The 15,031-nt window shown below is 45.1% G+C and overlaps 1 protein-coding gene across 12 annotated transcripts in view; it reads left to right on the top strand.

The window, feature by feature from the left end:
* mef2d (myocyte enhancer factor 2d) overlaps window positions 1-4,987 on the top strand; it is a 99,240-nt gene extending 94,253 nt beyond the window's left edge. For 8 of the 12 annotated variants that reach the window (XM_056380976.1, XM_056380977.1, XM_056380973.1 and 5 more), the window contains 2 exons: window positions 1,599-1,649; window positions 4,203-4,987. In XM_056380976.1, coding sequence (XP_056236951.1) covers window positions 1,599-1,649; window positions 4,203-4,644 — 493 coding nt within the window. In that variant the 3' untranslated portion in view covers window positions 4,645-4,987. The remainder of the gene's footprint in view (window positions 1-1,598; window positions 1,650-4,202) is intronic. The other 4 variants (XM_056380979.1, XM_056380982.1, XM_056380984.1 and 1 more) reach the window with 1 other exon arrangement.
* The last annotated feature ends 10,044 nt before the right edge of the window (window positions 4,988-15,031 follow it).

Raw genomic sequence — 15,031 nt, 5'->3', positions numbered from 1 at the left:
TGGGAAGCTCTCTCAGCAGAGTGGGAAAGCGTGCTGTCCTCGGACAGCATGGGCGGACTGCTGCGGTTTGTTTTTTTGGATTCCATCAGAGCGCCGCCTCGCAGCGAGCGAACGCGCCCTCCCAATCAAACCATGACTGACGGCTTGGCAGCGAGCCTCGCCTTCGCCCGTCGTCCGCTCTTCTCCTCGCCACAGGCTGCACGAGGAAATGATTTCTGTCATCTTACCCTCTCTCATCCCCATTTTTAATCATTCTTCTTCCGCCGCTTCCATCTATCTGCTTATTTCCTGGCTCTTTTGTCAGCCTCAGTTTAATTCGCCGTACACCTGTTGACTCTCATCTCCTCCCCCTCGCTGCCCAATCTAAATGTTAATGTCACGGCTGGCCTCTCAGCCTCCTCCCCGCAGAGCCCGGCTCTCCGCTCAGACCGGCCTGTTTCTGTGGAAGCGCTCTCTGGGTGCAGTTTGCTGTTTGTTGCAGGACGAGGGCGGATGTGTTGTCAGCAGCAGGCGCAGCCTCCACGTGGGCCACTTTAGCAGGAGATGAACAGAACTGTCTGCTGGCACATCACTGTTGTTTTGTCCATTTGTTTCGTCCACTTACGAAGCTGCAAATCAATCTGTGGAGAGAATGGATCACATGTTTTATTGGTGGCTGAAGCTTTTTCTTTTTTTTTTCTTGTTCTTGTTCTTTCGTCCACAAAAACACACTTCTCCTCTCTCCTCCCGCCTCTCTCAGCTTTCTCTCAGCTGTGGTTTGAAAGGGGAGAAAAAGAAAAAACAACACTTACAGACAGTGCACACATTGCTAAATTGCTTACAGGACACACTGTTTGTCGGCAGGGCACAATGCACACATGCTATCAGAGGCTGTTCAGTAAAACCTTCCCCAGACGAATCAGTGTTTTCCCAGACTGCAGATTAGAAACCACAGCAGCGGCGGCGGCGGCTCCATTAAGCTTCCTGCTACATGGAAGATAAAAAATGATTCTTAAGTTCTATTTAGCACATAAGCTGCGACCTGTTTTACTCGTGACAGCGCTGTAACGTGCATGAACCTGGCTGATTTTTAGCATCAGATGTTCCCAACATGTTGGATTCTTACAAACAGGTGATGATTTCAGCTCTGGTAAATTCTCAGATAAAAAGACTGGAATTGATTTATTCCTAATGCGCCACACAAACAGGTTAAAGCAGGATAAATAGCAGGTTAAACCAGTAAGTGGGAGCAGGTCGAATAATGTGACGTCTGTGAAACACTGTTTGAGAATTTGCAGTTTATTCCTTGTAATGACAGTTTTAGAGAAAAGCCAAAGATTTCATGTTTATTGGTGCCGACTGTGAAAAATGCATTGCGTGTGGACAAGCGTCAATTTTGTGTCAGCACAGGCTTTAACATTTCCTGCAGCTTTCTAACAACATCACAGTGTGACTGAAGCAGCTGTTGGGCCTTTTGTTTTTCTTCTAGTAACCATGTCTGGACTGACCATGACTGGCCTCCGTCCCACTGTTTCCCTGCTGTTGTAGCTTTTCTATCTTTCTCTCTCTCTTTTTTTTTGTGTAAACTTGCTTGTCTCTTTTTCCCCCTCCCTCCACAGCTTGGCCTCTCAGTCCAACTTGCTCTTTGGCAGGGAGGAGGGCCTCTGCTGGTACTGTACTCTCTACACCTCAGTCACACGGCTGCAGCGCGTCGTATTTCCCAAAATATCTGCTGCACAGAGGAACTTTAACTTCTGCTGAAAACAAGAGACGTTCACTACGAAAAAACATGAGTGATTCCTAAGAGAAATAGAAACGTTTCAAACGAGAATCAGTTGAGAATTAGAACAAAACGAAACATGTACACGGTATTTTAGAGTTCATCTAAATTTAAACATCTTGATGGTTTTTGGTTCTTCTTATGGATCAACACTTCCAATCAAACACACAATAAATAAATAAAACTCATACACACTCAAACACATATTTAATGAAGTCGTGAAGTACTGATTTGAATTTAATTGAGTAAGAGTCATTTTTGCAGTTTCCTCAGAAGAGCAGAGCATTTTGGGAAACGTGTCTGTATCTCACCACACTGTAAAACGAGTGTCTGCTTGTGGCTGTGCTGGCTGTGCTGTTAGCTCTCGTGAGGTAGCCTGCCGCTCTCTCGCCTTCATCACTGTCACCGACCCAGCTGACTCGGCCCTTTTTTATTTTTTTTTTTACTCGCCGTAACAACCCCCCCACACACACACACACACACACACACCCCACCCTCCCGTGGCACCGCCATCCATCTACCTGCGCCGGCCCCAGCCGTGGCTCACAGGTTTGATGAAGTGGGTACGGCGGGAGACGGAGCGAGCCTCACCGCTGCGGAGGGATTTATATAAATATGTGTGTGTGTTTGTGTGTGTGTGTGTGTGTGTGTGTGTGAGTGAGTGAGAGTGTATAGGAGGGAAGGAGCATTTGTATGTAAGACAGCAAGGGTACACGAGTTCAAGAGAGTGTGTGTGTGTCAGTCGTAGGAGGACAGCGAGCACACCGAGTGGCGCAGACCCAGATCACCTGGAGGAGTGCTATCTTAAACCCCCCTCTCAGTCTGCCAGTAATTGAGGGAATATTAGAGATACAGTGCTGCAGATGGCTCATGATATGACATATTAGAACACACCCGGGGGGCGAAACGCAGTAATTGGGGGCTTCAAATTCAGATCGACCGTGTCAAGCTGAGAGAGGGAGAGGGAGAGAGAGAATGAAGCACAACGCAGCGAGCCACAGTGCAGCGTCAACAGCCGGCGTCTGGCTCGGTGACAGGTTCGACTCAGCCTCCAGCCAACGGAGGAGGAGGAGGCGGAGGAGGAGGAGGCTGAGAGTGAGGGTGGGTGGAGGGGGGGGGGGGTTGATCAAAGACGCGTGGCAGGTAGAGGAGCAGATACTGACACAGATGTAAAAGCTTTTTGGCTCATGATTTTTGTCCCGAGCATCTCAGGGCGAGCGCAGGATAATGGAGTTATTTAGCTGTGAAAAACTTCACGACGATAAACCTCAGTTTCTTTTTTTTTACCATCCGTTAATCCTTAAAACTCCCGGATGTGTTAGTCACACTGTACATTCTGTACATATGTATGTACGATATTTCAGTCTCGCCGATCGGCACACGGAGTCGCAGCCTAATGAACGAGACTCTTTTCTATTATCACAAATCCGCGCCGACCCTGAATGGGCCGCTCTTGTTTGAGAGGAAAGCAGAGGAGTCTCTAACTCTCAAGTGTTAAATCTTTATAATGAGGTTAGCGAGATGAACACTGAATTAGACAGCTGCAAGTTTTTTTGTCAGTGACATCTTCTCATGCATTCTCTGACTTCTTCTTCAGACCTGGGGGGGGGGGGAGGTGTCTGGGTTTAAGCGTCAGGAAAAAGGTGTTGTGTGTGATCACAGCCTCAGGTGCTTTATTTTGGGGTTTGTGATGATAATAGCATTAAAACTCAAGTGGAACCAAATATTTCCACAGTCACGTAAAAAAAAAAAATGTGGAAGTGATGCAGCTATTAGTAAAGTTAGAAGGAGCAGACAGATGTTGAAATCTGTTCGCCAGCAGCTTGTTGTGCCGGGGAAAACCTGAACACAACAGACGTGTTCTGTGGGCTGACGCTCACATTCGTCTGTTTCTGCATCTGGTGTAGAGTGAGTGTGTGTTCGCACAAGGAATGCGAGAAAGACGTCTCATCTGGCGGGTCGAATGTATTTTACAAGCTCTTTGAATCGCTTTTTTTTAAGTTGTGCAGATGTGAATGAGCCGAATATAGAAAGTGCGACAGTGTTTTGGCTGCATGGCTTATGGCCTGTGCTTTGGTGTGACCTGAGATGTGTAGTCCCTGTTTGTTCTGTGTGTCCGTGTTCTCCTTGTGCTCGGGTCCAGTCAAGCCCGGTTTACAGCGCTGCCTGGTGTCTTTGGTCTTTGTCTTTGAAAGTGGCTAGCTTATCAAAATAAAAGCCCCGGTCTCTGTTTATCAGCACACAGTGATGCATTCATGACCATTCTTTGAATTTTGTTGCAGTATTGGCTGAACTCTTTGTTTCATCCCTGCAAACTGACTGTTGAAGCGTTCAAGGAAAACACACACAGGTGTATCTGGAGCTGTGCACCTGATACTGTCGGTGGTCTAACTCTTTGTTTCCATCTCTCTCTCTCTCTCTCTCATTCTCTCTCTCTCTCCAGGCCGGTGGGCCACATACCTCAGGGCGCCGCACTGACAGTCAACACGAACCCCAACGTCAACATCAAGTCCGAACCCGTCTCGCCAAACCGCGACCGCAGCACCCCCAGCTCCACCAGCGGCGGGGGAGGCGGAGGGGGGGGCCAGGGTCAAGTCCAGGGACAAGGTCTGGTGTCGGTCGCCTACCCTGGCACCCTGCGCCTGGAGGCGGGAGGTCAGGGCCGCTCGCCCGTCGACAGCCTCAGTAGCAACGGCAGCTCGTACGAGGGCAGCGACCGGGACGACGGCACCCAGGGTCGAGCCGGGGGTCCGGACTTCCACCACCAGGCCGGCGCCGGGGCCCAGCAGCCCACCATGGTCCTCATGCGGCCCCCGTCGGCCGAGCCCCAGGAGCAGGACGGGACCAACGTCAAGAGAATGAGACTGGACGCCTGGGTCACATAAAGAGATGACGAGAGAGGGATGGACGGACAGATGGAGGATGGAGATGTGTACTTGTGGCTTGTGTACATGCCCCCACCAGCCCCGACGCCCCCCCACCCCCCTTCCCCCCAGTCTCCCTACCTGTGCATACACACACACAACACACACACACACACACACACACACACCCGCCATCGACCCCGTGACCGACTGTCCACACAGGAGACGCTGACCTCACATACAAACACAAGCATGCTAACACTCTCATGTTGCACGTGTGGACACTGACGCGCACTTGTACGACAATGTGCATACACATTTGAACTCTAATGTACTTTCACTCACACACACACACACACACACACACACAACACACACACACACGAAACCCCGAGGGGTTAAATCCACCAAACCAGGGATTGTTTGTCAAAAATAATCACGACGACGGACTTTACTCAGCTGTATTTGAATTGTGAAGTGAGTGAGTTTTTAATCGGGCCACAGTGGACGATAGAAACCTAAATTCAGCCACTTGGACTTCTTCTCCTGACAGTCGCAACACGCCGGCCCTGGTCTCCCAGCCGCTGCGAGAGGCTGGTGGTATTCTCCCCTCCCTCGTGTCCTTACTGTCTGTTTATCCACAGTAGGTTTGGCCAAACACGTCGGCGCTGTATTAGGTCAGTGCTGCCAAAATGAGTCCACACGTTTGTACACGTCGGCCCGACCACGGCCGACGTCGCTGTCGCTCTAGATTCTTGTTTGTTTTCTACGAGCCGGGGCCGTTTAGCTCTTTTTAAAGCGTGGAGTTTTGTCCCCTCTGTCTTGACTGTTGATCTTTAAGAGTTTGGATTCGTTTCGGGGGTTTTTAAATATGAAGACACTAAAAAGAAAAACTTGCCTCCCTCCCTCCCCAGCCGAGCCGAGCCGAGCCGAGCCGGGCCGGCGACCACGTCAACAGGCCGGCGCTCAGGCCCTGTAATGGGGCTGACAAACCCCCCCCCCCCCCCCCCCAGGTTTTTGTTTAATCTGAAGCGTGCAGACTAGCTGTAAAACGAGGAACATGGTTTGTTGCCGAGGTAAAAGACTTGCTTTTCTTTGAATCAGGGACGAGCTGCAGCAGCTCAACGACACATGACGCAGATGCTCCTAGTTTTGCCCACATCGTGTCAACCACAGATGCTGAGATCGGCGTGTGTGTGTGGTGTGTTTGTGTGTGTATCTGTGTGTGTGTGTGTGTGTGTGTGTGTGTGTGTGTATATGGGTTTGTTACCTCAACTGGTTGTTTTTTTTTTTTGTTTTGTTTTTTTGTAACAAAAGTGATTTGGGCAAAAATATTCATTCTCAATTTCATCCTTGAACACATCTGCAATGCACACAGCAGAAATTATTTTTGTGAAGCGACTCATGTTTTGAATAGATAGCTGATATTCAAAGGGGAGAATCGTGAGGTACCATGTATATAAGCAATCTGTAACCTTTGTGGCTTTTGTGTGACAGGGATAAGGTGTTTTTGAAGGTTTAAAATAAAATAAAATAATACAAAAAAAAAACGTAGATCATATACAAGTATATATTTAAACAGCTTCAGGCGGTAGCAAGGGCAGCTCTGCGGGAGACTACATCAGACGACAGGGATTGTATATATAAACTATATATTCGGCAGGATATCCCTTAACGAGGCAGAAAAAAAAAACAAGCAAACAGGTTGATTCTCAGTGGATCTCTCTCTCTCTTATTTATGCGTGTATATAAAGTGTAATGTGTCCACGAGCCAAGAGAGGGTGCTGTGGAGGCAGAAAGGGAAGACGTAGTAGCCGTGGTGACTTGGACTGTTTTGAGTGAGCAATGGTTAGGACTCTGTCAGTGATGGAGCGCACTTTACCCGACCCCCCCCTCCCCTCCCCTCCCCCGGACACCTTAACACACCTGACCCACCGACACAGACACACACACACACACATAATGGCACAGACACACTAGGGTTGGACTGATATATCTGACTGGCTTAAAAAAAATCAAATTATCATCAAGTTTGCACTTTAATTTTTTATTTAATCCTCCAAATGATTTGTTTTAAATAATTTATTACTCAACATCAACCAATCAGAGCTCCTGTTGCAGCCTCTGTGGGATGGCACACTTGCTGCCGCTTTGAAATTAATAATTAATTAATTTAATTTAGTTTTATTACAAAATTTGTGAGACAAAATATGAAGGAAGAGGCTACAGTATTTATTCATGTCTGCTCTGTACGTCAAACGTTTGCACAGACAGTCACTTGGACTCAAGGATGAACTGATTTAGAATTTGGTGGTCAAAGGTCAAAGGTCACCATGACCTCACATAACACGTTTCTGGCCATAATTTAAGAAATTCATACACGAATTGTGGATAAAATGCCGAAGAAGTGATGACCAAAAGGTCAAAGGTCAACTGCAAAAACACTTAATACTTTAAATTCCTACAAAGTCGTCACTACATGTATTACATGAGCCTGGACAGACACGTTTGCAGATGAAATTACTGGACAATCTAATGAACATTTTCTAATCTTTTTAAAAGTAAAATCTGCGTAGGAACAGTTAATTAATCACAGACTATAAATGTTTCTTTTTTTTTCTCACATTAACAACTAAAAAGTCCAAATTAAAAACTGCAAACTTTATTTCGTCACTCGTCCACCTGAGGATCTGAATTACTCTTTAAAGGCTGTTCTGCTCTTTCTCAGATATAATCACTACTTTATTATTAAGTCGTTTTTCGTTGTATTAAATTATTGAGTACGTGTGACGTCAGTACGAAGCAGCCAGCATCAGTCGACCTCTAGAACGCACACACAGATACACACGACGAAGCGAGCCAAGGATGTTTTTTCGAGGTTTTACCTTTTCCTCTAATTAAAAGCCATGTGTCTATATTTACAAGATCTTTTCCTTCGCCTGTCACTGGCCGGCCGTAGTTTTATATCACAGAGAGGTAAAAAGACTCTGAAGGTAAAAGAGCAGTGGAGGATGTCATTTTTTTTGTACGCTATGAAAGCGGCACGGGGTGATTTGGGGTTTAGTGGGTAGATTTCTAAAAAAAAAAAAAACATAGTGGTCAAGAGTGCAGATTCATGTATTTATTTTTCCTAAAAGCACTCTCAGCCTTCATCCAGTTGCTTGTTAAAAGCTTTGGAGGCAGAGTTGGGATATCGCTCCTCGCTAAGCCGGAGGTTTCAGACCGAGTCTTGATCTTTTAATGACTACCTCCCAAATCCAGCGCAGACTTGTCGACTTTGGGTTTTACCACATCCAGCCACCGCATCCTTCTCATGGGCAGGCCCTCGTCACCTCCCTCTCACCCCTGTCACTCACTCACTCACTCACCCACCCCCCCCCCCCCCCCCCCCCCCCCCCCCCCCCAACAACCACCACCACCACCACCCCTAAACCTCCCTGGAAGCTTAAAAGACGACACACACACACACAAAGATAAATACACATTTCATTACACACTCCTCTTCTGTTTACTCCGTCCAGACAGCGGGTGTCAGCGCTCAGACGACAACAAGTCAAATTATTTTCAGGTCATTTCCATGGGAACACACACACACACACACACCCCACCCCTCCTCTCAGCCTCATCACACACTACTCCCATCATCCTCTCCTCACTTCATCTGATTTCTCATTTTCTTTCTCTCCGTCTGTCGCTCACTCGCTCACACACTCATCCACCCTCTGACAAGTCTTCGAGTGTCAATATTGCTTTTCTGAGCGAGTGGCAGAGTGAACGTAAATCCCCCCCCCCCCCCCCCCCCCGAGTGTAAACACTTTGACTGTTAAGACTGTTGTGCCCTGAGCTTCGAACAAAAAAAAAAAACAACAAAACAAAACAAAAAAAAAGAAGAAAGAACTTGACCCCACGTTTAAGGCGCCAAGCCATAGGTTCGTCCAAAAAGTAAAGAGAGTGGCATCCTTAGCAACGGGACTCACAGGAGTTCGATCCGTCAGTGGGATGAAAGCACTGACACGTTCTTCAGAACAACACTAGGGGTCGCTGTAATCACCAAACAGAGAGACAATCGTGCTGAAAATATAGTTTTAAGAATCTGCACCCCCCCCACCCCCCCACCCTCAGAAAAAAAAACAATACTTCCTCCTGTATAATGATGTTTAGAAGTCTCACTCACTTTCCAGTGTTAATTTGTGCTGGTGACAGTCTGTTTTAATTGTTCTCTGAGAATTGATATTATTATTATTATCATTATTATTATTATTATTATTATTATTATTATTATTATCATCATAATACCACAGCTTTTACTGATGGTAGCTGTCATGATGATATAGAAATCTGCGTTTTTTTTTTTTTGTGTAGGTTAGGCATCTTGTTTTATTTGGAATTTGATTTTATTTTATTATATAAAAATATTCTATAAATATATTTTTTGTTTTCTCTTTTTTTTTGGGATTTGTTTTCGTTTCTTTCTTTTTTTTCTTTCTTTTTTCTTTAAAAAAGGGTGTTACTAATGTTGCACGATTTTTATGACATGAAACAACACAACACAAGCGTAGTGATATTAGTACGTGTGTGTGACTGTGGACGGAGGCGCTGAACGAGTCGACCGCGACAAAAAAAATAAAAATAAAAACCGCTTCAATGCTGCAATTTTGAGTCCAATGTACAAACCTCTTTAGTCCACACATGGTGATATGAAGAGGGGGGTGGGCGTGGGTGGGGCGGGCAGTGTGTGACACGTCTAACTTATTTCTGACCAGACACAATGATGTCAATGCATGGGCGTTTCAAAACAAGACAAGAGTGAATCATGTTATAGGAAATAAAATGTAATATCCACACAAATATACATCACACAAGAAATACATTTAAGAAAAAAAAAAATGAAATTGAAAAAAGTTTAAAATAAATTATAGCTAATATATTGTGTTCGGCTAGTCTGCTTTTTTGTTGTAAAGATAATTTTTTTGTTGTTTTTGGAGAATGATATACAATTTGTGTATATTTTCATAAATAAAGTATGCACTGATATGTTATTACAAATTCTATACTGCTTTTACAAAAAAAAAAGTGTTTGTTATTGTACCAAAGTATCCATTGGTCCCCTCTTACCCTCCTCCCCTTTTTGCGTATGTTTTACCGTATTTTATATATTAAATAGACAAGTTGACCTACAGAGAAGTTTTGAGTTTGTGTGTCATACTGTGTCTCTCTGCTCCGCACTACCGTGTCGCCACCACTAGATGTCACTCTAGTGTTTGCAGAGTGGTTGTGCAGGTAAAAGCTGCCCAATGGGCCCAGAAGCAAAACATCAGCTGCTCTCTCTCAACAACAGCTGCTGTTTCTAATAGAATAATATGAATATTTCTTTTCTTTAGCTTATCTGAAAAGCTTTTAAATAAATAAATAAAAAATAAGGTGAATGAATTTCCTCAAATCATAATCTTCACTTTCACATGAGGAAACCAACACAGTAAATGCTCTTTTCTCAAGATCCCAAACTAAACCAAACCTGAGTTTACGTGTCATTATCTTAATGAAACAAGTGCAGACAGTGGTTCACTGCTGGGTTTTTATAGTGTTGGTTTGTAAACTGTTACTTAATACTGATTTTCTGTGAGTGTACTTTGTGATCCTGCAGGAGGGAGAACTGCATGTAAAGGTACATTTTCCTTTATTTTGATATTTGTAGTATTCTGAGAGATAAATCTACAATTGCATTTTAATTGGCAGAGCAGTTAGTGAGTCTCCCATCGCCCCAGTGGAACCAGATTAAAGACGGATATTAACATGCGTCAGTCAGCTGATAGTGACACGTGGAGCCACTTCAAGCGCAGATCGATAATTGAAGCTCAAAAGAGAAATACTTTGTTCTTCCCCTCCTCGTCCTTGTGTCTCCACAGGGGTCAGAGCTACAGCAAAACGGTCTGACGCTAATCTGTGACTCTTGGATATGTAAATAAGATCGACTCGACTTACCCATGGAGCTGGAGGGGCTTTAAATCTTTGCTCACAGACACCTCAGCTGGTTGACGCTGGCCGACACGTGGGCCTGGGGTCGAAGTGAAGCAGTTCTGCCTCCAGAAAAACTACAGTTCAATAAAAAGAGAGAAGAAGTGAGCTGGGATGAAAACACATCTTTCACACATGCCTCATCTAGTTTCTCCAGGATGTTTTTTAAAAGTACATTTTGAAAACATTTAAATATAACAAGCTTGATTCCTGGAGATAAATCACATGAAAACAGTTTGTTTTATCTCAAGCAGTTCCTCCTTCATGTCGACATCAGGAGCCAAAGCTCAGAATCAAAGAACAAAGTATTTTGTAATAATAGGTAAACAAAGCTTTGCAGTGTGCGTCGGCTAAGAATAATTATTTGGGTGATCGTAGGGAAACGGTGCGTGTCAACTTTAATCACCGGCAGAAAACAAAACAGGAGAAATAATTACCTGCACAAACTTCCCCAGCTTTTCAAACAAGGCAATTTGTTGAAGTCTATTTTTAAGTTGCACTTAGAAAAACAGAGACGAAGGCGACCAATGAGAGAGCAGGAACAGGTTCGTTCGGGCTATGTCTAATCAGAAATACGTCTTTGAGATGTGCTGAGCTCGGGAGTGAATACATGAGGCCGACGCTGGGACACACCTAAGTACATTTATTCAATTCTGAGATGTGCAAGATTGCACCACAAAATTAAATTACCCAACAACACAGATAACATTAGTGGTTTTAAACAACTGAGACCAAACTACTTTAACAAAGAGTGAATACTGGACTTGAAATCCTCAGGTTAGTATGTCCCAGTTGTTTTGCATGTGAACACTTCTGTCACCACTGACAGCACCAATAAGCTTTTATGGTTTCAGCAAACACTAGATGTGAAGTTGTAAATGTGAAGCTGGAGCTACGTGTCCAGTGTGAGCGATGCGGGGCCTGCAGACGACATGTTCGCCCCAAACCCGCCCGGCACTGACTGCGGTGACCTGCAGGCCGTCAGCTGGCAGGGGCAGCTGGTTTGTCCACAGCAGCCGTCAGGCTCACGTCTCAGACAGACACACACTCCTGGCTCAACAGGCGGCTAATAATAACCACCCACACACACACACACACACACACACGCACACACACACACACGGCCCAGTCAGCATCCAACTGGACAGTCCAGGGCATCTGACAAACAGTCACCACATTTCCTGCTGCTGAGCAACGGGTGTGTGTGAATGCACCTAAAGATAGCACGTGTTAGTGACTGGATCCTGTTTTCTACGTCTTTTTATCTACAGTTGCAGTTGGGATTGTGGTGGTGGTTACTGACGGAGACAGGGAAGCGGTGGCGTGGATTTCACTCATGGTCTTCCTCTCTGCTTTCCTTTGTGTCCTGTGTGTTCATGGGTGTGGCCTGTCATACGTCTAACTTCATTTCCTCGCACTGATTAGATTGGAGTGTGGGCATCTGCCGAGCAGACGCACACAGATACTCAGCAGCAGAGGAAATAACCCGCCTCCTGCCTCCATCTGATCACTGACACTCATCATAATGCATTCAAGTCTTTTTTATGGAAGACAGGTTTGTTTTTCCTGAGGTTTAATTCATATTAAATCACCAACCTGTGGAGAAAAGAAAAAAACCCCATTCATACCTGCAGAAAGACTCTGTGGATTCCTGTTTTAGATTATAGCTGGTGGACGCCTCTCAGTGATAGTGGAGCTCCAACATTCGGCACAGCTGAGAGTCTTCCTCTCCTCCTTCCTGCGTCTGATTGTAATAATTAAACTGAGCGTTGCAGTTTGTTAAAAGGGAACCAGGATAATATTTTTATATACAAGGCAGTTTCAGCAGGGAACCCCTCACTAAGTCCACGAGTTTATCATCAGCCAAGTTTCCATTCAAATATCAGTTACATCACGTTGTTGCTCCTTCTTCTCCTGGTTTAATGGCAGCGACCGGAGAATTAGCTCCAGCAGCAACAGCAGCGGATGGAAACAGGCATTAATTCGTACTTTTCTTTGCATTATTTCGTTTCGTACAAACGAAAAATGATGTGGGAAGTCTGACATTCCTGTTCCCTGCACTCTGAATGATCTGAGCAGAAATGTGTCGAACATAAATGTTCCTTTGTGAAGTGGTTTTGTCTTTGATCTCTCAGCACTGAATTTTTCCGGGGCCTCGAGCTTCAGAGTGGTGTTCATCGCCGAATACTAATAATGCAGAATTAAGACATTTATTGTAGCGTCTTTGAAGCTGCTTCGAGGACAGTTCATCACCAGCCAGAAACCACCACCCTCACCCAACCCCCACCCCCCTACATGAAACCAAAGGTCAGGTTCCAAATAGCTAATTCATCTTCAGATCAAATCAAATCAAATCAAATCAAACTCGTACTGAGGAGTGTCATTTTGATAAGGGTGACACAGCAGCAGCCCTCGTGACACATGACCGGGGACTCAAACATCCAGGTCACGACCTTTGCTAATATTGTCCCCGTGAAAGGATTACAGTCTTTATTTTCTATTCACGAGTCATTCCCAAACGGACCTGCAGCTGTCGATAACAGATTGCACACCGCGGTGCAACCTCTGCTCTATTTTAATACGGGCTGGTGACCGATGACTTGCTAGGCAGGATGCGGTGATGTCGTAATGCAGTCAGATGCCTGAAGCCCTGTAGTCATGGAGATAGAGACTAGACAACAAGGAGTGTTTAGGTGGGGCACACGGCTGCTCTTTCGGTCTCTGAGCATGACATGCAAAAAAGTTGTAAATAGCTTTCGACTCTGTGTCATGGATCACCCGTCAGACTGCAACAGGAAGCTAATGAGCAACAAGGGAAAAGACAAAAGAGATCTGATTTCCACCTATGCTTCCGCTGTGGTCAGAGCTGACGCCTCTCTCTCTCTCAATCTTCCAATAAACCCAGACTCTTCGGTTCACCTTGCCCTCCTCTGTCTGAACAGGGCCGGTGTTGTCGATCACCTCTCACCACACCCCGACAGACAGCGGTGTCAATTAGAAAGCAAAATATAAAGCATCCGAGGAAGGTTGAATCAAGGGCGACTGGGCTGTAGATGGATGAGAGATGGAAACATCTACAACCAAGTCCAGTTGCCCTCAATTCAGCTTTTCTCGGACAACCTCAACCTGGATGAGTGTGAATCTGTTGAGAATGACACTTGAGACACTACAAAATGTGACCCTTTGATTTGGATGACATCATGGTGTTTCCTCTAGTCCTACTTCAAGTCCAACTCAGACTCTCCAGTTGGAAGCAATTTGGCGTCTGTCAGAGATTGAACTTGTTACTCAGTGGTACTATATGTTAACTTAACTGGAGAACCCAGCGCAGATCCCTCTGTCTCCGTCCAGCTCTGCAGCTCCTCCATCATTCACGCCAACGACATCGAGAGTAAATCAATGGAGACGGGATGACGGATGGCAGATGGCTGCAGGCGCACACATGTGCACCGACCACCACAAAGAGCTTCAAAAGGTTTACGTGTCTCTTAATGGACTCGTACAAACACACCTCCCCCCTCGTGTTAATGAGCAGCCACTGGTCACGGCTGCACCAGTGAAGCGTGTCGGTACTCGATGTGTCTTCAGCAATATCTGCACATTTGCTGCATTTAGATCTGACTTATTCCTGTGGGAATCACAGCGCCAAGACCTGAGGACGCATCAGTGACGCAGTTCGAACATCAGAACAATAATAAAACACCAGAAATGCCTCTAAAACAGAAGTAGAGGGACAGTGAAACACGGGTGGTCTTATTCATCTGTTTCTACATGTGTCTGTAACTGGTTACAATCGGCCAAAGGCATACAGTATATTCTGGCTGTGCTGATAAGTCGCCACGAAACACAACGATACTTCATCAGCAGCCGCGCCAGGATCCGTGGTAACCAGGGAGCTTGTTAGTGAAAACTTGGCACGCCGTAAACACGTGTTGTTGACGGTTGGTTTGACCTTCGCTAACTGGGTTTTTACTGCGTCGAGTTGCCAAAAGAATAAAAAAATGATTCATGCAGCCATCAAAAGATACTTCCAACCTCCACGACGATTTAGCAGTGACTACCAATTTGTGCCAAATGTCAGTGCCAGACTAACTTTTAACTACACAAAGGTTTGTATTTCCTTGATGCTTGTTTAAATGCAGCCATCCTGTATTAGTTCAAGGAAAACTCCTTTAATTAACATCTTAACTAAAAGATTTTTTTTGTTGTTGTTGATGAAAGAATGAATTGGATCAAGCTGGATTTTGCTCATTAAAAAGTAATTAGTTTACCAAAAAAATTGCCATAATATTTCATATTTTAATTTATTAAATTGTCTATATTCCACAGTATCTAATAAGCTGAAGAATACCTCCCAATCATAAATCACTTTTGCAGCATCAGTTGTAAAAGG

Source organism: Seriola aureovittata, chromosome 7 (genome assembly GCF_021018895.1).
Source record: "Seriola aureovittata isolate HTS-2021-v1 ecotype China chromosome 7, ASM2101889v1, whole genome shotgun sequence".
NCBI classification, from domain to species: domain Eukaryota; kingdom Metazoa; phylum Chordata; class Actinopteri; order Carangiformes; family Carangidae; genus Seriola; species Seriola aureovittata.
The sequence above is the reverse complement of the archived record's forward strand: the minus strand, read 5'-3'. Positions and strand labels throughout refer to the sequence as shown.